Consider the following 24,179-nt stretch of genomic DNA (forward strand, 5'->3'; position numbering starts at 1 on the left):
ACTTACCTGTTGGGAACAGCCAAAGCGCACTGTCGCAATTCTTTCAACGCTCACGTACCATTCCATTGTCCTTTGTCGAGAAGTCAAACTTTCAATAAATGTACGAGAATGTGTTGTCACCCATTGTAAGATATGTCTATTCAGGAGCACATCGAAATGGATGGTAAGTAACTTCCCAATATGTTTCCTGATGATATGGATATTGTCATACATATGCATATATGGAAAATATCAAAGTATTCTGCAATCAGAAGAATTCAATCAAACTGATTCAGTCAGCGACGGAAAATCAGATTTTTAGATAACTTCAATACACCCATTCTAATATCTGTCTGGTTCCATTAAAATCACGGTTTTCGTTTCATCTCATAGGTTTTATTTACATATTTATAAATTCCCGAGAAGAGAATAGATATGTCATCAATAAAGAAACAATAGTCTCAACTTATTTTACTTAGAAAAATGTATTTAACCATATCAACAAAAGTACACGTTTTAGTATAGTTTTATCTGTGTCAGACAACTGCGTAAAATATTTACACTCATCTTACGCTAACAGGTTTGTGTTTGGCTTCATGTTTCAGCACACAGATGAAATCAAATATCGATTAAATTAACTGAGTAACGTAAAAAGGCTGAAACGATATCTAATTTTCTCCAGGTAAAGTGACATTCTTTGATGTAATATGAAGTTGCTGCTCTATATGATAGAGCGTGATGATTGTAATCGATATACCTAAATACTTTCGTTCTTATCTCTTATCCTTTTCGGTGGTGATGGCACAAAATTGCGTAGCATAGATTTGCCATAGATACATGTATGTGTGTGTGTGTGGGTGGATCGCGCTTTCGAATGCGACTATCGCACGCACTTTCGATGTGATGTGAAGAAAACGAACTTTGATGACTTTGCCGCCCCCTCGCAGGCAATTGTCAACGGGTAAAGCTGCCAAGACGATTACTTTGAGTCAAGTGTATTTGTGAAGTGATGATGGAGATGGTGAAATTGAAATAAGTTGTAGCTCTGTACCGGAAGGAAACACTGATTACATGTTCAGATTGCTCTTGACAACTTTACCCTACAAGTTTACATCACCCCGATTTTCAAGCCCAGCCATAAAAAAGGATCGTGTTGGCAGATTTTACTTTCAGCTTCTGGCGTTTTAAATGATTGATTGTGGTGAGGAATTGGCTTCTGCTCCAGCGCGGCCGGTCCGATGCCCGTGGCATGCCATCCCAGAAGGTAACATTTAACACAAGGGTTAGGCCCATGTGGGAACGGGTCAGTGCTAGATGAGACATCTGTCATAGCCAGACTCAAGTTTTCAGTGGCCGTTTGAGTTGGCTGAACGTTTTTATTGCTCTGCAAATTGGCTCCGTTAACGATATAATTTGGCAGGATGAACATTGTGGTTGATATCTGGGGCACAGCATCAGGAGGATTGAAAACTTTGAACGTCGGCAGGATGGTGGCGGATGTTGATGGATGCTCGAAGTTTGTTTGCTGGATCGATACGGATTAAAGGAGAGAAAAAAAGCGATTCTGTTAGAGAAAGTGGCAAGGAAAAAAGGCGAAAAAAAATCAATGACGAAAAATGTTTTTATTTAAATATCACACGAACGTCTCACAGACAAATGACATCCTGAAAAAAAAAATTGTTCTCTTAATCAGAATATAAATCAAATTTATGTGGAGGACTGCACGGATAAAAGTAATTGGCCAACCAGAAAAAAGTTCGCTCCGGAAAAAAAACTTTCAGAGAGAAATTGTTCATATATGCTGCTGTTTTCATCGACGTGTCCGACTATTTTAAATAAAGATGATGATGATGACCCACCTCATACCCCTACAAAGGTTTGAACTGGCCGATTTATCTAATAAAAAAATTTTATATTTAACCAAATTAAGATATAAGTATTATAAAACAAAACAGCGAACTGACTCTGTTGCAGGCATGAATTTCTATTAATCGAACATCATAAATAGGCAAAAACTTTAAAAGAAAAACAATGGTCCTATCCTTTTTTTTCCAATTCATTTATTTCTAAGGCTCAATCGCATGAGCTTTGCGGAGCCACTAATTCATGATTTGTTTTTACAGAATTTCAACTTAAAGCTATGTTTAGTAGGTTTCGACCGATTACTCGCGGTTTACTCGAGGTTAGAGGGGCAACAAAATGGTCCTATCCTTATCGACATTATCATAATGATAATCCCAACTTCAGACCCAAAGTTTTTTTAAGGCATGTCAAGAAAATTTCCAACCCGGGAAGATTCTTGACAGATTGGGAATCGAACCCAATATCTAAAAGTGTCTACTTAGAACATGTTAGAGATCTGCCACATTCACAAATACTCGATATAACCATCTTATGATAAGATAGTTTACGACAATTCTGAATGAGCTATCCCCATTTCAGTTTCCACTTCAGACCCACATAAAAATTTCATCATGTATCAGTGTTCTGCCAGTGTTCCATTAACATAGTCCAGGCCGACCATATGCGCGCGAGGATCAAACTCTCGTAGACAACGCTTATTACTTTTTTTTTACAATATACATTAACAAAACAAAAAAAAATCATCATCATCAGTACGAACATGGTAGTTTAACCTGTAAATAAATTTTATTAATTTTTATCAATTGAAAACATAAATGAATGATTTAGGAAAAAAAATTATAAAACAGATTTTACGTGTGAAATACACATTTTCTTGTACTCTGCCATTGTTGCCGCACGTTTAATTTCTCTGGGCATCGAATTGAAGAAATTTATACCTTTATATAACAACGAGTTCTGCGATCTACTAAACATAAAGTTGGGTGTTCTTGCATCATTCGCGTTTCTTGTATTGTATCTATGAACATCACTTCCTTTTTCAATTCGATCACACAAATATCGAGGCAGCATATCGTTCAAAATTTTGAAGATGAACACCATTGTCATGTAATAAATTCTCTGCTTCACAGATAGCCACTGTAGCGCGTCCAACATCAAACTAGAGGAAGTGTATCTACTACATCTTAAAATCAAACGCATTACTTTATTTTGTAAACGCTGCAATCTCGTTAATTGTGTATTATTTGCAAGGAAGAGGATCGACGAGCAAAAATCTATGTGCGGTGAAATCAATGATTTATACAATTTAATTTTACTGTTTATTGTCAACTCTTTCTTCAAACGACACAAAACGCCGTACTTCTTGGCAATCTTTTTGATGACATTATTGATGTGAGACTTGAAAGTTAACGTGTCATCAATAATAACTCCTAAGTATTTGATTTCTTTCACGCGTTCTAATGTCTCACCATCTATTTCAAAATTTACGCCAATACTGGAGTTTGCTGCAGAAATGAGCATGTATTTTGTTTTGCCAACATTTAACTTTAATTGTTTAAATTTAAGCCACTGAGCCAGAGAATGCAAATCTTCGTCTATGTGTTCGGCGGTTTCTTTTATATCCTTAGCTGCGATGAACAGGACAGTATCGTCCGCGAACAAATTAATGTCACAGTATCGTAAAACTCGTCGCAGATCATTTATGTATAAAATAAACAAAATGGGCCCTAAAACACTTCCCTGTGGCACCCCGAGTGAGTTGCCAATGGGATCGGAAACAGAATCGTTGAAACGAGTCTTTTGAGTTCTATCGCACAAATAGCTTTCAAACCATTTGTACGCCATCCCTACAATTCCAATGCGCTTCAGTGTTTGTAACAATAAGGGCCTAGAAATTGTTTCAAAAGCGCGTTTAAGATCCAGAAATACCGCAAATATAGTCTCTTTCGCCTCGATATTCTCTTTCCATTTTGCTAATACCAGATTCAGCGCGGTTTCACAAGAGTGTCCCTCTCGATATCCCGACTGTTCTGGTATTAGCAAACTGTTATTATCTATAAAATGTATCAGCTGACCTTTCACAACAAGTTCTAACAGTTTCTCTAATATGTGCAGCATGTTAATAGGGCGGTACTCTTCGGCTTTATCCGTCCCATTAACTTTGGGGATTGGAATCACAAGGGATTCCTTCCAAACCTTTGACACGTGCCCAGTTCGTAAAGAGTCATTTATCAGGTCCAGCAGATCGTGTCCAATGATGTGAAAGCAATCTTGAATCACTTTCGCGTTGACATTATCGGTACCAGCCGATTTTTGCAATGAAAAACAGATACTGTACTGTTGGTCTGACTGTTCTTCTGACCCTCCGAAAACTATGGAACGCGGTATACTATTTTTCGAATTTAATAATGTTTTTAATATTCTCCATAGTCCTTTACTATTATTTTGATGTTCATCGATTTTCCTCTGTATATATTCACATCTAGTCTTTTTCAAGGCCCGTGAATATATGTTCCGCGCTAAGGTGTACATGTTCCAATGGTTGTCTGAATTAGTTCTCAAAAACTTTTTGTACTTTTTGTCTCTTTTGCGTTTGAGGCGCATCAGATCCAAAGAGTACCAGCTGTTCGAATTGCTCAAATCAATATGTTTTTCAACTACTAATTTATTCGTACACTCTCTCAAAATATTAGTAAGAACAGCTGCTTTATCATTCAGATGTCCAGTCATTGCCACTAAATCCAGGCTTGCCGACACAAGCTGAGACATGGATTCTTTAGAATATCGTTTCCAACATTTGATCTTTACTTTATTTCCATCACTGTCATGCTATCCATTCTCAATGTAAGACACCTTATATATGAAGCAAGTGAATCGGAAAACACCAAGGAGACTTAAAAAACTAATGGAAAACGATTCTAACACGGTCTACAAATAACATTTCTCAACCCATTATTCATCACTCACCCAGAACACGCTGAACTCAACGAAAACACATCACTAAGTAAAATTGATGAGAGGCGGCGAAGACAAACTACACGTGCCCGATCCAATTAAACAGCTGTCGAAATTTACTGGCAACAAGAGATAATAAATTGTGTGGCTCAACGAGGTCCCCTAGCGATCGATATGAGCTGAAGATGGGAAAGCGGTGGAATGCCGAGGCTAACCGAGGCGCTGTATTTGGGGTAGCTAGTCTGATCTGGCTGGAACATATTGAAAATAAACTTCTAAACTACTTTTTAATCGTTTCCATAGATAAAGATGATACATCCGTAAACCAAATTTCTTTTTTTCTTCAATTTTAATTTTATATGTTCATGGAAATACAACATTTTTGACGTAAGGCTACTACTTCAGTTCTGGCAGAGAGATTATTCTCAGAAGTTTTCAGGATCACATGTAGATAAATTTTTGTTCCTGAAGAGTCCGAATGTGTGTGGTTTGGATAGGATCTGACCCGGTTGCTAAGAAAGATAATGTTTATAGAATTCACAAATATCCATCGTTACTGTGAATTTGATATGTCACTCAGAATTTTTTATCTATTCCTTGCACGACTCTCAGGAATAATAGTTTCGCGTTATTTGAGATCGCGCCAATAAAAATTCGGAGTGAAAAGGAGAAATTAGTGGCCAATCTATATATATGAAAATGGATTCCTATGGACTCGGAAACTACTGAACCGATCGACAATGAAAATTGGTATGCAGGGGTTTTTGGGGCCGGGAAGATTATTATGATAGTTCGAGACAATCATAAGAAATTTGAGAAATTTGTGCTTCATTTATATGGCAGCCACACCCCCCCCCCCCTTTCTTAGGGGGGGGGGATGTGGCTGTCATATAAATGAAGCACAAATTTCTCATCGAAATCGAATGGACCGTTCCGGAGGCAGAACTCCCACCAGTTTGCAAAACTTAGATTCGAGAAAATCGCGTTTTTAATTTTGAACCCGCGCTCCTTACGCAAAGACTAAGGTCCACCAATTGGATGGTAACTTCGGAACGGACCATCGGACAAACCTGGGACAAAAACTACAGTAAAGTAGATATCCCAGAGAATATTTTAAGACAGAATTATTTTTTTTTATTTTTTTCAAGTTTCCATAGTGTACTATCCCTTTAAGGACAGGCTGCCATACAAATGAAACACAAATTTCTGCATAACTACGAGAAATGTTTCTATGATGATATAACACCCCTCCCAACTCTGGAATGGAGAGGGGATCCCATAAAAATAATACACATATTTCAACCAAACATGACAATTTTAACTTTTCGGAAAACTCTGAAGGAAGATGGGAAAATTCGAAAAATTTCCCATCTTAATTCATTTCCGTTGTTAATTCATTTGATGTTTACGCTAACGAAATTGATCTTCGTTCGAAAGTGGATTTTAATGTGATAAAACGCACTCCTATATCGTTTATATATATATATATATATATATATATATATATATATATATATAAATGAATCGCCGAATGTGTTCATGAGAGCAAAACTCAAGAATGGAATTGTCCGATTTAGGGCTGTCTTTATTGTATCATACAGGGTTTTCCAACTTTAAATTCCGAAAGTAAATTGAAATAAAACACACTTAGAATTCGAATTTCGATGAAACTTTTATTTCAAATTAAAGTTTGGTTTATGCCATTATGTGTGAAATACGACATCATTCAAATGTCCACCTAGGGCTTCCTCGCACACCTTGATCCGGAACAGGTAATTTTCGATGACTTTTCGGCACATATGGGGCGGTATCTCGGTCATAACTTCACGAATGTTGTCTTTCAAATGTTCAAAAGTTTGCGGAGAGTTGGCATAGACACGGTCTTTCGCATAACCCCACAAAAAAAGTCTAGCGGGTTCAAATCGCATGATCAGGACGGCCAATTGGCATCACCAAAACGCGAAACGCGTAATATGGCCATGTTCGGTCGTGTTGTGTGGCACGTGGCGCCGTCCTGCTGAAACCACATGTCATCCGTATCCATATCTTCAATTTGTGGCAAAAAAAATCGGTTAACATGCGGCCATAGCGCTCACCATTCACGGTTACCGTCTCGTCGTCCTCATTTTCAAAGAAATACGGCCCGATGACTCCACCAGACCATAAAGCGCACCAAACAGTGACTTTTGGCGGATGCAATGGCCTCTCAACAATCACGTGTGGATTTTATGAGCCCCATATACGGAAATTTTGGGTGTTCACATAGCCACCGAGCTCGAAATGTGCCTCATCGCTGAAGAAAATTTGATGCGAAAATTCAGCATTTTGCTGCTGTTGTTCGTTCACCCAATCGACGTATGCCCGACGCATTCCATGGTCACCACACTCTAATTTTTGTACCAGTTGGACTTTATATGGATGTATGTGCAAGTCCAAATGCAAAATTCGCCACAATGATGTGTTTGACAATCCCAATTGCTGAGCACGCCGTGGAATCGAAACATTCGGGTCATCCTCCACACTGGCAGCAACAGCAGCAATATTTTCGGCCGAACGCACATTACGATGATGCACAGGTTTCACAATATCCGCTACGGATCCAGTTTGTTCGAATTTACGCACTACATTAGCGATTGTGTGCTCTGTAGGCCGTCCATGACGACCAAAATCCGTCCGTAATGCTCGAAAAACATTTGCCGGTTTTTCATCATTTTTATAGTATAATTTAACAAAATTAACACGTTTTGCGATGCTAAAACGATCCATATTGTAAAATGGCAGACATACAACTAACGATATGACGCTTTGGTTGACAGCTATGTCAAACGGTTGTCAGCGCAGGGCTGTATACTTTCGGAAGCCCGAAATGGAAAACCCTGTATTTTCTGTATCAAACATTTACTCCATGTAACAGAGAAACATGTTATTCGCAAGTGGTTGAAAAATCTTGAACGAGAATTGTGTCTGAAAATAATATGATAGTACTACGAATTTTGTAGTAAGAGGTAATTATAAAGGGTAGATTAGAAGATCAATCAATGAACAGTTCTGCGATTGGACCCATGAACGTGCGCTTTGTAAGAAAACGTGGATGTGATAACATAAAACAAATTTTGGGCGGGACGAAGTTTGCCGGGTCAGTGATTCTATAAACATACTCATTTTAGACAAGTATTTGTAAGGGCCAGACAGAAATTTTCATACAAATCAAACAAATTTTCAAACATTTGACGAAAAGGTAATTTTGAGCAGAGAAAATCGTACGTTTTTACAATAGAAATAACGTGCATAATTTTCATAATGGGCTGTTTTCTATTTTCAAAAAAAAAATCATCAATTGGTTAATTTATCAACATTTTGAAATACGTCCAAAAACTATTATGTCAAATTTATATTCAATGTAACTTTTAGAATTAGCACATGACAATCGCCTGGTCGGGTAGGGGAGTAAAAAGTGCCCTCAAACCAAATCACCGCAGTATGGAAAATATTGTATACGATATCAAATAAGAAATTTTGGCGGTTTTTTGAACCCCTATGTGGTTTAACAACGGTGAAAAACGTACATTTTTGTTTATTTCACGCCATCCTCAAAAGCTTCGAAATAAAAATTTGAAAAAAATACTGAATGTGCATCTTATTACGAGGTATCAAGAAAAATTATCGAAAAGAAATTTCACAAGAAATTTAAATACGAGGTACAAAAAAAAATTATATATTTTCTGGCATTTCGAAATTTTGAAAAAAAATATAACTTTGAGACCCACTTCTGCTCTAATTTTTATTTAAATGCGTTCAAATGTGTTTTTTTTTAATGTGGCATAATTTAGTTTGAGGGCACTTTTTACTCCCTTACCCGGCCAGGCCCTTTCTGTACTTTTGTTTTCTATTTGGCACTTTTTTCGCCCTGCAAAATGGTCCAGGAAGCGCATTTAAGTGGAAATCAGCATCCTTAGCTTGACAGTTATTCTTTATGACTTCAACAAAGTTGTTACACTGATAGAGCGCTCATTTTTATGTTGTCAAAAATAGGGTGACCTAATTTTTCGTTGAAATAAAAAATCTAACTCTCTTATCTTCATAGATAGAGATAAACTTAGTTCGAAAATGTTGTAACTCCAGTTATTTTAAGAAACTTTACAGAACAAATTTTTTTCTATCTCTTAAAATAACCGCAAATGGCGCAAATGTAAAATATGCAAATGTCGAGCTAATTTCTACTTAAATGCCCTCTCTGGACCATTGTGCATTGGTACACGAGAAGCTGAACTTGAATTTACTATAATTTATTTTTCTTCCGGATGCTCTTGCGGAAAACCTATGGCTTGTTTTTCAACAAATTGGAATAAAAACTGCTAGAATTTTTATTGCTCGGTGTGTCTCCATATATAAAACCCATGAGTTGATTTATTGAGCCAGGTTATTGAAGAAAATCTGCGTAGTCCATCTTTGAGATTTTCAATTATATCTTTTTCTACAAGGGGGGACCGCGGTCTGGAAAATCCAAAAAAAAGAGTTTTTGTTTTTTGCATTTTTGAGAAGCTTATGCCCTCAGAAATGTTGTTCTTATAGTATTTTTTCGATATTTGATTTCATTGGGAAGTTACAGCCAAAAGTATGAAGTCACTTCAAAGGTTATAGTATTGCTGAGCGAATTTTAAAACGCGTTTTTCTCGAAACCATTTCAACTGGTGGTATCGATATCTCAGAATCTATTCGACCGATTTGGCTGAAATTTTTTATCAGCACGTAAAAATGAATTATCTAAGGCTTTACATAGCCATTTTTTGATATCTCATTTTTTTCGATTTTTTAAAAATCGCTGTTTAGAGATTATTCATGAAAAATATCTCATTTTTAACAAAAATGGCCGCCGATTTGGAAATTTTTCGAATTTTAAAAACCCCTATGTAACGCTTCAGGTATTGTCCCAAGACGCACCCAGCTGTCAACAACGTCATAATCATTATTCGTGCACTCAAAGAATGGAAAATACATCTTCAAATATACCTTAAACAATAACCAAACTACACGAACACTTCACTTTATTCGTAACATACGAAAAAAATCCACGAAAATTCATCAATTTCTGACCTTCCAGACAGGGGGCCCTTCTTAAATAAATACCAATAACGTACAAAAATACACAATAGCAACATTACAGTCTGTGACAGCGTGCGATTTTGCGCGCGAGTACAGAAAGGTTAATTCACCAGACAATCATTCTAGTTAATGTTCCAATTCTGAAATATATTCTATTCTGCTATATAACGAACATATCGAACAACGCATCGATGAAAGTTCCTGAATAATCCGTAGGGATTAATGTTTACGATGCCTGTCGCGTTTGGCACGTTAAGTGACAAGCAAATTTCGGTTGATTTTCCGTTTAAGCAAAATCAGTCCCGCGAGGTTGATAGCGAACTTTTTCTCTATCACTATGTCACCATGAAACAATGTTGGAAACGTTTTCTCTACACCCTACAGCAATTCTGATTATGATGTCATAAACAGAATTTCGTATTAGCTGTTCCGATGAAGATTTTACAATATTATCTCTAGTGCTAAGGCGATATCTCTTGAGATAGTTTTCTTCCGGAAAAGGTCATTCACAACGTTCTCAACGTTCCCAACGTTCCTACCGTCGCCATCTCTACGTAGTGTTACTTAGGTCATGTCGTTTCTAATACTACTTTGTTGAGATTTCTATGCCCAGAATCTTGCCTTGAAAGTATTCCGAGTGACGATCTGTGCAATATGTGTGACCACGAGTCAGACGAAATTTATTTGACCAAAAATTCCCCTGGTGCTCTGAAGGGACAACACGATATTGCATAAACATCAAACAACGAGATTGATCTCTCCATGCATACTACAATTATTCTGAATATCATTACTTATTTTGGATTAATAGTTATAAACATGTGGTTATAGGTAACGAAGCAAATAAGAGAGGGCGCTTGATGGATTTTCATGAGTGTCGTATGATGATTCGACACGGTCGGGACAACATCTTTCTACAATATCGTGAACCAACAATCCATGGTCACCATATACGCAAATAGAGAGAGCGAACGGCTGCAATCCTTACGACACAGTCAACAGAAGTGGTGTGAGGAAGAATGGATTCACTTACGAGATGCTGTCATGAGCAGCACCGACACAGCCTTTGCTATTGCTGGACCGCACCTATTATAGTTTGGTTAGTCGACAAAATACAACCTGAGAAAACGGTGGTTTAATTTCTTCGTAAAGTACAGATCCTCCTACTGATCAACTATTTTCCGGTATTCTGAATTTCAAACGAGTCCGGATTACCCGAACGGATCGCAATATTGCATTCTGTAATCCGTTCAATTCAAGTCCAATCGAGATCTGCAAATATACCACTTACCACGAAATTCGATAGTAACGACATTGAGCTTCGTGTTCCATTTCTGTGAAGCGAGAATGGTAATGAATTTTCGAGTGAAATGAACACGTTTTTAAAACAAAAATTATAAAAAAAAAATAAGTTCTAATATGTGTTCTGTGTAACAGAGTAACACATTCTCTGCAAGTGGGGAAAAATCTTGAACGTCTCTGATAATGATTTTATACTATGGATAAAGTTTTGGCGGAAATGCAAGTATATTTATAGATAAAAAAGACTATTAAGACTATTGTCTCCTAAATATTAAAAAAAAATAAATTTAAGACTATTTTTTTTTATTTAAATCGTTTTTTTTACAGGCTCAGTTACATAGGTTTACAGGAGCCGAACTCCTACGAAATTTAAAACTATGTCTCCTAAATATTTAAAAAATTAAGACTATGTCTTCTAAATATTTAAACAACATCGAGTAATGCCCCATTAAACAATTTCAAATTACTTTCGAGTCTGTTAATATGATAGAGAGTAAATTGTTCCACAAATACGAATGAATTATCCTGTCGTTCATTTGCGTCAAGGCAAGATTGTCACATTTCATAGTTCGATTGAATTCAAGTGGAACGAATTTCAGAATGCAAAAGTCGATTTCGATCGAATTACATGGTAGATGGGAAATGTACCAAGCATTTTCCAAAGATTTCACCAATGACACGATTGCAAGCATAGGCGGATACTCAATATATCGACGAAGCTATAGCTGGTGATGGTGAATAGTCCTTCATACATATCATCAACGCCAACCACATTGACATTGATAATCGTTGGGTAGTGCCATATTCGCCCCTGCTGAGCAAAACATTCAATGTTCATGCATTAATATTGAATTCCTTTATTTCTCATTTCTATTTTACGACTAAAATATATAACTTTTTTCACTTAATTTTTATCTTTTAAGAGATCAAACATTTCAGTAATGTAGTGTAATGTAATCAATGTAATTAAATACATTGAATTAAGAACAATACACTTTCGTTCGAATCGTTTCATTCGTTCTTACTTATCGATTCCATTCTATCAATTTTTGTAAAACGTTAAAACATTTCAACACATTTGAAATAATTAATTATTTTTACTTCACAACCAACAGATTTACTAGAAACAACTTATATAACAGAACAACTTTTGCCGAGACAGCTAGTTGAAATATAAATGGATGCTTCACTTACCAAATCGATTAACTCAATTTTTTTAATATTATTAAACTTCAGTATCAAAGCACTTGATTAGCCCCTAACTGTATATTAGAGTGCCAATGGATGTATGGGAAAAAAGTGACCCTCGAATTTTCAAAGGGAACTTGATTAAAAATGTTGATTCCCACGAAAAACTACCCTGTTCAAAATATCAGCTCAATCGGACTTTATTTACTAGTGTCGCGCAGCGGTCAAAGTTTGAATTTTTTGAAAACCGAAAAATCACCCAATGCCAATGAAAATCGTCATATCGATTTTCTGTACAATTTACTGTCAGAAAAGCACATCAATTTCTCTCATGGCAACTCAAAATCTTCTCGTTACAATTTTATGGGCCTACCGCATGGCTCCTACCTAAGCCCCCTCTTGTACAGTTTTTACGTCAATGATATGGATGATTGTCTAACTAGAGACTGCACGCTGAGACAACTTGCAGACGATGGAGTTATTTCCATCACGGGTACTAATCCCGTCGCTCTGCAAAAGTCGTTGCAAGATACCATGAACAATCTGTTCACGTGGGCCCTCAAGCTGGGTATCGAATTCTCTACGGAGAAAACTGAAATGGTCGTTTTTTCTAGGAAGCACGAACCCGCCCAATTCCAGCTTTACCTATCCGGCAAAACGATCCAACACTCTATGTTTTTCAAATACCTGGGTGTATATTTTGATTCTAAATGTACCTGGGGGAGACACATTGCGTATTTGAAACAGAAATGCCAGCAAAGAATCAATTTTCTCCAAACAATAACCGGAACATGGTGGGGTGCCCATCCAGGAGACCTCATTCAGTTGTACAAAACAACGATATTGTCAGTGTTAGAATATGGCAGTTTTTGCTTCCGATCAGCTGCCAGGATTCATATTCTCAAGCTGGAGAGGATACAATATCGTTGCTTGCGTATAGCCATGGGGTGTTTGCATTCGACACATACGATGAGTCTCGAAGTTTTAGCAGGAGTACCCCCGCTTACTCTTCGGTTCACAGAATTATCCTACAGGTTTCTCATCCGTTGCAAGATCATGAATCCATTGGTGATTGATAACTTCGAAAATCTACTACAACTGACTCCTCAGTCAAGTTTTATGTCTTTATACCATGAGTACCTTACCCACGACGTGCACCCTTCACCAGGCATCTCCAACCAAGTTTGCTTCCCATATTTTTGCAATTTCTCTGTCATTTTTGATCTGTCCATGCGACAAAAAATCCATGGAATCCCAGATCATCTACGCTCCGATTCTATTCCGCCGATATTTTCGGCAGAATATGGGAAAGTTAGATCTGATAAAATGTTCTTTACTGACGGTTCATTCATAAACGGGTCCACTGGCTTCGGCATCTTCAATGAAAATTCCAGTGCCTCTTTCAAACTCAAAGATCCTTGTTCCGTGTATGTCGCTGAATTGGGTGCGATATACTATGCTCTAGGGATCATTGAAACACTGCCCATCGACCATTATTTTATTTTTTCAGACAGTCTCAGCTCAATAGAGGCAATCCGCTCAATGAAAGTTGATAAACGCTCATCTTATTTCCTAACAAGAATAAGACATCTATTGAGTGTTTTGGTCGAAAAATTATTCAAGATTACCTTAGCATGGGTTCCCTCTCATTGCTCGATTCCGGGGAATGAGAAAGCGGACTCGCTAGCTAAGGTGGGCGCTTCAGAAGGCACACTTTTTGAAAGGCAAATTGCCTATAATGAATTTTTTCACATTCCTCGTCAGGACACACTCGTTAGTTGGCAGCGCATGTGGAGTGAAGATGAGTTCGGTCGTTGGTTACACACGATTATCCCTAAGGTTTCGACGAGTGCTTGGTTTAAGGGATTGAATGTAGGTCGTGATTTCATTCGCGTGATATCTCGGCTCATGTCCAATCACTACAACCTAAACGCGCATCTCTATCGCATTGGGCTCGCAGCAAACAATCTTTGTGATTGTGGCGATGGCTACCACGACATCGAGCATGTTGTCTGGTCGTGTATCCGGTTCCATGCTGCTCGCTCTCAGCTCTCTAGAGCACTGAGAGCACAAGGCAGACAATCGGATATCCCCGTCCGGGATATCTTAGGTAGCCGTGATCCTGATCTTCTGCTTCATCTATACCTGTTCCTCAGAAACGCCGATGTCAACGTTTAATGATGTTTCCTTCGTTGTGTCCCTGTTTCATATCCCTCCTATCCGATCTATAAACTTTTACTTAGTCGCGGCAATACATACAAACACTCTTTACAGATACACGGGCCAAAGGTTGTGCAGTCCACTGATGATTCAACAAGAGCCAAAGGTTATACCGCTCATGACAACTCTACACGAGCTGATGATTGCGCCGGCTAGTGACCATCCTATCCTGGATTCCTCGAGTCGAGAAGACGCACCACGCTAGATATGGGGTACATACTAGGGGGGCGTTGCTGATTAATGGTCAGCTGCATCCCAATAGGAAGTATCCCGTGTCGGGCACACGTACAGAGCATTGGAGACAGCAACATCTCAATTACGAGAACACTTGTAAATAATACTAACCTCGAGCCGACCGCGAGTAATCGGTTACATATTACTAACATAAATAATAAGAAAAACTGTCAAAATATTGAACTCCGGCCCCGTATGAGCCTTGATAAAAATATATATTTTGGAAAAAATATTGATTTTTCATACGGGACTTCCTGCGAAATGTTGATTTGCACGATAAAATACACTCTGCAAAATATTAGCTCATTCGGACTTCATTTACTATCGCAGATCTCAAAATTTTAGTTTTTTGAAAATCGAAAAACCACCCAAGGAGGGAGTAGAGGAATTCGGGGTTTTCAAAAAAAAATTGTTGATGACAAATGTCTTAGAATTGTATGAAACGTCGAGATTTGCTGTTAACTGAAAAAAAAATTGTTGTCAAAAATTGACTATTCGGCACGTTTTTTTTTTGTCTGAAAAGACGATTTTTGACGAAATTTTTTTTCAAGATAACAGTAAATCTCCATATTTCATGCGATTTTAAGATATTTGGCATCATTTTTCTTTTTTTTTTTTTTGTTAAAAACACCGATTTCCTTCACTTCTAGTGATGAAGGTGATTTTTCGATTTTCAAAAAACTAAAATTTTGACCGCTGTGCGGCACTAGTAAATGAAGTTCGATTGAGCTGATATCTTGTAGAGGGTATTTTATCGTGTAAATCAACATTTCAGAGGGAGTCCCGTATGAAAAATCAATATGACGATTTCCATTGGCACCCTAAACCATTCGTTTTGCTTCGTATTCCGAAAAAACGAAAAAGTCCCAAAAAGTCCAAAACATTTCGAACCTGAAAATATATTCTTTATGTACCGCGAAAAACACTCCAAAAATTCTGATCAAAAATCACATATACCTAAAATAGACGTAGGAAGAAAGTTGAATACCAACTAAAGTAGTACTGAATCTCAAAATAAAAAAAAATATAATTTAAAATACAAATAATAATTAATTTAAAATTTGTTTAGTGTTTGATTTTCTGATGAAAAAAATAGTTTGAAGATATTTATCGATACACCTTAGTAAGATGTACTTTCAGTATTTTTTCATATTTTTGTCTCAAAACTATTGAGAACGGCTTGAAAAAACGAAAAGGTGCATTTTTCATCATAGATCCTATGTTGTACCACATAAGAACTCAAATATATGGTACTAATTTCAAAATTTTATATTTAGTACCCTATACAATATTTTCCATACAGCTGATGATTTGGTTTGGGGGACTTTTCACTCCCATACCCAGGCAGACTCTTTGGAAGTATAATTTTTTTTTTGTACCGCGCAAGACTGAAAAAAAACTGAAAAAAATCACACATATCTAGAAAAGTCGTAGGAACACATTTAAATATGAATAAGAGTAATATTGAATCTCTAAGTCCAAAAAAACTCAAAATTTCAATATTTTTTAGTACTAAAATTTTTTATGGATTTTTTTTAATATTTTTTCTCGATACACCGTAGTAAGATACACATTCACTTTTTTTCAAATTTTTATCTCGAAGCTTCTAAGGATGGCACGAAATAAACGAAAAAGTACGATTTTCACTATAGATCCCATGTTAAACCACATAGGGGTTCAAATAAAACGCCAAAATTTCTTATTTAATATCCTATATAATATTTGCCATGCAGCTAGTGGTTTGTTTGGGGGACTTTTTATTCCCTTACCCGGCCAGGCGCTTTCTTTAATAATAAGTATTAACACAACTAAATAACAGAATCTTTTTAGCAATTGTGTATTATCTATCGTGTGGCGTAGCTGTTTGTCGGTATTTTGGTTTTTCGATTTCATATGAGCATTTGAAGTGATGAAGATTCTTCTTGGATGGCACTAACGTTCCCAGTGGAACTTTTACCTTATCAACGTAGGTATTACTTACGTAATTTTTATTAGTAGTACTTAGTTGAGAATTCTATGCCGGATAATACGCTTTGAATGTATTCTGGAGTGGCATGCTCTAGAATACGCGTCACCACAGTGCAAGTCGAAATATATCCCGGTCAGAACGGGAATCGAACCCGAAACCATGGCATGATAATGTGGGACGGTAACCACTTGGCCATGGGAGCACTAAATGATGATGCTACAAAAATTGTAAAAAAAAATCATATAACCGCCATTTTGTCAATTTTTTTAACTTTATGTGAAAGAACATGCATTTTTACGTATTACAGCAAAATTTCAGATAAAATTTGGAAAGAATCTTACGCGCAGAACTACAAACGCATTGATAAAAATTATTTTTGATCTCAAATTTCTTAAATGCATACTCGAATACACCTCAAAGAGGTTCGAACTTAAATCCTAAATGACATGACTTTGGACAACTCACTATGTAATGCAAATTTTTTTATGTAATTTCGTAATTTGAAGCGAAATTGCACAAAGTTCATGTCTGGGTTCCACATTAAGTGAACTTACTATAAAACTCAGAAGCGTCGAGTAAAGCTTTCGCATCCTGGGCGGAAGTGTTTAATTTTCCTCAAATGTGCCAAACAATGTAATTCAAATAAAACTGTTGTCCTAATAATCCGTCAGCGATCGTTCTTTTCGCATCGGAAAATAACGGAATCTAGTGGTTCATACAAGTGCTCAAAAGGCGGATTTCTTCGAAAATTCAGCGCAATTGAGAAATATTGGGCAATTGTCAATTAAATTCATCAAAAGAGTGACTCTAGTGCAGGAGAAATGAAGAAATGATAGCATAACATAAATCATAATAAGTATAGAGAAAAATAACCGTGCACCCGTGGTCGAGTGGTTCGCGTCCCACACTATCATGCCGGGTGTTCGGGTTCGATTCCCGTTCTGGTTGGGGGATTTTTCGTCAAAGAAAATTATTCCGGCTTGCACTGTGGTCACGCGTATTCTAGAGCTTGCCACTCTAGAGCACATTCAAGGCGTGTTATTCGGCATAGAAATCTCAACCAAGTATTAATGAACGACGCTAGTTAATGAATACGTTGAGACGGCAAAAGTTCCACAGGGAACGTTAACGCCATTCAAGAAGAAGATAGAGAAAAATAAGTATAGTATTTTGATAGAATTTCAAGGAAATCTAAATTCAACGTTGAAAAACCCAAACCGAACGACAGTTATGTGGCGGATGTCTCGAAAGTATTTTCCTGTGTATAAAGTAATATATAACACACTCTTTATAATCTAGCATGAGAGGTTGATAGTCGGAGTAGTTCTCCAATACCCTAACCTATAACCTCTAAAAATGCGAAGGCTCGTTAGCCTCGTACAAACGATGCTGTGATTTGGTACCACAGCTGAATGGTTCTTATTTCGTCGAAAAAATCATTAACACATAAATATGACAACAGGAACGTTGGAATTGATCCATCGATCATTTTTATTGACGATAAGTCGCATGAAATAGACCTCACCGACGAAGAACCCGCACCTATGAAAAACAAAATATACAGCCAACTAATTGGTTCTAACACCAGTATTAACAATCTTACGCCACTGAATGATGTCATAAATCATAATAGCAATCTACGCACTTGTATGTGAGAAAATGATTTGAGATCCTGGGGAACAGAACCGACAGTCATTCAGGACTCAAATTGCTTCACAATGATTCAAGCATTTACATTCAGGCTTCTGAGACTTAGTGTTACGGAACGTGTTTTATTTATTTATTTTTTTTTTTTTGCGGGAAAAAACTTATGTGAGCATTTATTCGCAGGCACATTATATACGTGGGAACCAGAACCAGTATCAGGGAACAACTTATCTCGTTGCCGCCAGAATTGGTCGGAAGATTTTCTTCAGTGATGGCATGTTTCCTGTTGTTTTGTCGACGCCCCATACCCGAATTACTTTCTCTTGGGCGGAAACGACAGCAAAAGAGCAGTGCCAAACAACAAGGCGACGTCCGGAATTTCCTCGTCATGCACCAGTTAACTCGAATCCGGTTGGCCGTGCGAGAAGAAATGTTTGCCCTTCCTGTCGAGTTTACAAGTTCGAACGTGTACATTATGAATAACATATCGAGCAAACACACGTATCTCATGAACGTTTTTTTTCCAGCACGATTAATTCGGGTTTGTTCAGCGGCGAATTGCAAATTGATGTTTACATCGGTTTGGAAAATAATCTAGGTAATAGAAAACTCCTCATTCCACAGATTTATTCTATTAGGTAAACGATTCGACAAAATATTACTAAGTTCATTTGCAGGCCCTCAATATAGTCTATTTGAAATAAGTGAAGAAAAAATTACTGTTACAATCAACTTTATTATTTACCATTTTCGTCATATGAAAAATGATGATGTATTTTCAGTGATTAATCTGAATGTAATCGTTGCTGGCATGGAAACATTTACCCAGAAGGAAAAAAATCGTCTCTGCTGCCATTTCGCCATGAAAAAGAAAATGTAACAGATGTTGAAACATGGGATCTACATAATTCTTAAAAAACGGATAGACGAAACAGTTGAAAGAATAGAGCTCCAGCTAAAGTATACAGTATGTTTGATTGAAAATCTAAAAAATCATTTAAGTTGAGTTTCTTCCACCTGCTACAAGAATCATAACGAACGAATTCGAACAGTTGAAAATCTTTGAATCAAATGGTTCGAATCGAAACTCTACCGCCATTACACTATCCGGTCGATTTTGATACGGTTCGTTTTCGGCTACATGGAATTTGGCACAGCACCATTATAATCGAATACTGTTATTCATTGGGAATTCATAGTTTTATCCGAATATGGACTCAGGAAACAAAGAAATACTCTCCAGGATATCAATGTGAACGAAATATGTTGCCATGATTTGATTTCATGTAAACAAAAAAAAAATCTGACACACTTAAAATGATAATGCTTATTTAATGAATAAAATCTTTAGAATTCCTCTGAACTACATTAAGAGTGTATATAATCGCATTGGACAAGTGCTGTCAGGGTAAGATCGTTTGTTTTCAGCAGAAAATATCGAACTATGCGCTGATAAGTTAACTGAACTGCTGAATTACCCAAGAAACATGAAACACAAACTGATGTAGAAACTCATCTAAAAGTAGTGGCTCTATTCAAACGAAATCCGAAGTTAACCTCGATAGACGTTGGACGGAGTTTCTCTATCTCATGTCCAAAAAGCAAAAAAAGAAGAGGAGGGTTTTGGAAGTTTTTTTTATCCCATTTATTTATTTATCAGGCTCAATAGCATTTTATCTGTAACAGAGCCGGGTTTTTATCGTGTACATGTACATATGTTTATGTTTCTATAAATTGTAAATTACACAGTAGAAGTAGTAGCCATTTAGGCGTTAGGTTTTACTCTTCCATTACATTATGGTAAATTACACTGTAGTAACCATTTAGGCGTAAGGGTATTCTATCTGTTCTTCCATTGCTCAGCAGACCGGACAGCGGAGACAGTTGATATTGATCATCGTTGTGTTATTTATAGAACAGCAGCTCGATGTTCCTTGCAGAGCAAAGCAGTTGTATGGATAAATCGATCTTTGTTCCACCGTGGATCGATCTCCATCGCTGATGATGGTTGCATGGACGTAGTTATTCTATAACAACACAAAGATGGTCAATTGAGGGCCCTGAGTTTGAACTCACGATCGATCGCTTAGTAAGCGAATACGTAACCAAGTGGCTACGAAGACCCCCGATTTTGGAAGTTTTAAGGCACAAGTTGTATTGGACAATAACGCGGAGCTAAATTTTGAGCCAAAAAAATGCTCATGGAAGCTCTAAGAGAATTTTATGATTAAATACGATTGCATCGAAAAATGATGACTTTGCGTTGTTTTTTTTTTTCAAATGTTAGGAATAAAGTGAAGTGTATGGGTATTTTGGTTATTGTTTAGGGTATATTTGATGATGTATTTTCCATTTTTTTGAGTGCGCGAATAATGATTATTACGCTGTTGACAGCTGGATGCGTGGATGCTGTCTGAAAATCTGTACTTGTGGTATCGATTCTGAAGTAACGGGGTGTCGTAGAACAAATTCCAATGAATATTTTGAAACTTTAGGACAATATCTAAAGCGTTGGATAAAGGTTTTTGAAAATTCGAAAAATTGCCAAAATGGCAACCATTTCGTATAGAAATACTATATCCCTTGAGGTGACTCCATACTTTTGGCTGTAACTTTCCAACGAAATCAAATATCGAAAAATGCTTTTAAGACAACATTTCTGAGGGCATAGGCGTCCAAAAAATGTAAAAAACAAAAATCCGATTTTTTTCCATTTTCTAGACCGGGGTCCCTCCTTAATTCCTTCCCGTATTATTTAATACGTCACGCATCGAGTGATTTCACTACTCTGCTGAGCGTTCTAGCGCCCTATGTTATGCAAGTATACCACGAGACTCCGCAATGTCCTATCTTTCGGACCATTCTCATTGCTTTTAAACGATCGGATATGGTTTGCTGAGCTATCTGCAAGTTCTTGTTGCGTTTGTGACGGATCTTGAACGAGTAAAGCCACCAATTCTTCATCTTCAAACTTTTTCGGTGGTCCGGAACGTTCTTCGTCTTCCAAGTCAAAATTACCATTTTTAAACCGTGCAAACCACGTCTTACACGTTCGCTCAGTTGGAGCATGGTCACCATAAACTTCCACCAAAATGCGATGATTTTCCGCAGCTTTTTTCATCATATTGAAGTAATGAAGATACACTCTACATGCTATTCGAATTCGATCTAGTAGTGGAATTGGAATTATTTCAGGATTAATCGTGTGACAATTTTGATTCTACAAAACTACAATTGAGGCTTTTCTCACATCGCACGAGCGAATGTGAAATAGCCAATTGAGCGGTATAGTGCGGTTATCTGAACAAACTAAAAAGCCCAGCTGGTCTGGATTTACATGGGCTGATAAGTCCCGGGATTGTTAACGAAAAAAATTTTTTTGGCCAGCTGTATTTATTCCCTAACATAGTTTCCTTACGTCAACAACTGCATTAATCGTTCATGAGTTTTCCCATCAAAAAAACAATGTTTGATCAAAATCCGATATTTCTCTTTTTCCATTTTCTATACGAATGGCTAATGGCAGATTTTTATTTTATTTTTTTTATTAATTCGTTTATTTTTACAGGCTCAGTTACTTAAGTTTAAAGGAGCCGAATTCTTAAATATAATTTTAAAACTATATATATATAAACAATTTTCTTACATCTATGGTTAGTAAGGTGGAAAACCGACTACTCGCGGTGTACTCGAGTTTAGGAGGGTGACATATTTTTTGGAGAAGGATGGGATATAAGGAAATTGTAACAATGTTGATGAACACTCATTTCATAAATCTATTCGTATATCTATAGTGTATTTACATTTCAACTTATTCTACTATTTATAGCAAGGGGACGAATTACCCGCAAAGGAAGGAAAGGAGGGTATAAGGATGTAGGGACAATCACACACGAAGATTTATAGCTTTAAGGAAAACATATAAAGGGTGTGTCACATCAAATTGCATCACGGAAAAAACGCTGTAGAAATTTAATTTTTAGGAATTATATCTTCAGCTTTCGCTTATAATCAGATAAGAGTGTATAGATCACGTTGGCCATGCTTCACTGTCAATTTTTCGTAAATTTGGAAAAATGTCGTCGAACGAAAAAGAGCGTCGTGAATTAATCCTGTGCACTCATTTCGAGAATCCGGAGTTGTTACATCGGGACATCGGTAAGATGCTGGGAATCGTCCAATTCACGGTCAGCAGAGTACTAAAACGATACTTCGAGAACCTAACCATCGACCGGAAGGTGAAGAACGGCAAGAATGGATGCTCCGTCAGTGAAAAAGATTACAAGCGCGTAGTTAAGCAGTTTAGACGTGATCCGAGAAGTTCGGTCCGGGATGTCGCCAATAAGCTGAATTTGTCAAGTTCATTCGTCCAGCGGACCAAGCAGCGGGAGGGCCTGCGTACATACAAGGTTCAGAAGGCTCCTAACCACGACGAAAAGCAAAACATGGTGGGGAAGACGCGAGCCCGGAAGCTGTACACTTAAATGCTGACGAAGCCGCATTGCCTGGTAATGGACGACGAAACCTACGTCAAAGCGGACTTTCGTCAGCTGCCGGGCCTGTTGTTCTTCTCCGCAGAGGACAAATTCAGCGTTCCGGAGGAGATTCGCAAGCAGAAACTATCCAAGTTTGCCAAAAAGTACATGGTGTGGCAAGCGATCTGCTCTTGCGAAAAGCGGAGCGCCCTCTTCGTGATGACCGGCACGGTAAACGGGCAGGTTTACCTTAAGGAGTGCCTACAAAAGCGCTTACTACCACTATTGAACCAGCACGAGGGCCCGACCATCTTCCGGCCGGATCTCGCTTCGTGCCACTATTCAAAGGACGTGTTGGAGTGGTACGAAGCCAACGGGGTCAACTTCGTACCAAAGGAAATAAACCCGCCCAACGCGCCGGAGCTTCGCCCAATAGAGAAATATTGGGCGATTATGAAGCAGGCCCTCCGGAAGAACCCAAAAGTTGTCAAATCGGAGGCGGACTTCAAGAGAAAATGGATTTCTGTTAAAAAAAAACTACAACCTGACGTTGTACAGAACCTTATGGACGGGGTAAAGAGGAAGGTGCGAGCATACGGGTTTGGGCTCGAAGTATGAATAAAAAGAAAATGCCAAAAGTTGTTTAATAGTTTTTATTTTACTGTCTAAAATTTTCAAAAGGATCGGTCTACTGGGCGAATTTCTACAGCGTTTTTTCCGTGATGCAATTTGATGTGACACACCCTTTATATGGGACATGTAATCAAGGTCTAACTGAGCCAACACATCTCTCACCGGCACATTGGGCTGTCTTCCTCGGGCCCGAAGGGAGTTTTCTAAATTCGATCTGGCGACCAGATACACCTCGCATGACCAAACAATGTGCTCGATGTCGTGATAACCTTGGCCACAAACGCAGAGATTGCTGCTGGCAAGATTGAAACGAAAGAGTAGTGCATCTAACGAACAGTGATTGGACATGAGTCGGGAGAAGGTGCGAATAAAGTCCCGACTCAAGTCTAGACTTTTGAACCACGGTTTGAGGCTAACCTTAGGGATAATCGAGTGAAACCACCGGCCCAATTCATCTTCATTCCACTTGCGTTGCCAGTTAGCGATGGTATTTTTAAGAACTAAAGAATAAAATTCATTGAAGGCGATTTGACGCTGATAAATATCGCCTTCAATTGCACCTACCTTTGCTAATGAGTCAGCCCTCTCATTACCCGGAATGGAGCAATGTG

At 37.7% G+C, this 24,179-nt stretch overlaps 1 protein-coding gene across 1 annotated transcript in view; it reads right to left on the reverse strand.

Moving 5' to 3' along the window:
* Nucleotides 1–445: 445 nt before the first annotated feature.
* LOC129777616 (uncharacterized) overlaps nt 446–24,179 on the reverse strand; it is an 83,473-nt gene continuing 59,739 nt past the window's right edge. Inside the window, exon 9 of the mRNA XM_055783990.1 lies at nt 446–1,504. Within this exon, the coding sequence (XP_055639965.1) occupies nt 1,088–1,504 (417 nt within the window). The 3' untranslated portion in view covers nt 446–1,087. The remainder of the gene's footprint in view (nt 1,505–24,179) is intronic.

This window comes from Toxorhynchites rutilus, chromosome 3 (genome assembly GCF_029784135.1).
Source record: "Toxorhynchites rutilus septentrionalis strain SRP chromosome 3, ASM2978413v1, whole genome shotgun sequence".
Lineage (NCBI taxonomy): Eukaryota > Metazoa > Arthropoda > Insecta > Diptera > Culicidae > Toxorhynchites > Toxorhynchites rutilus.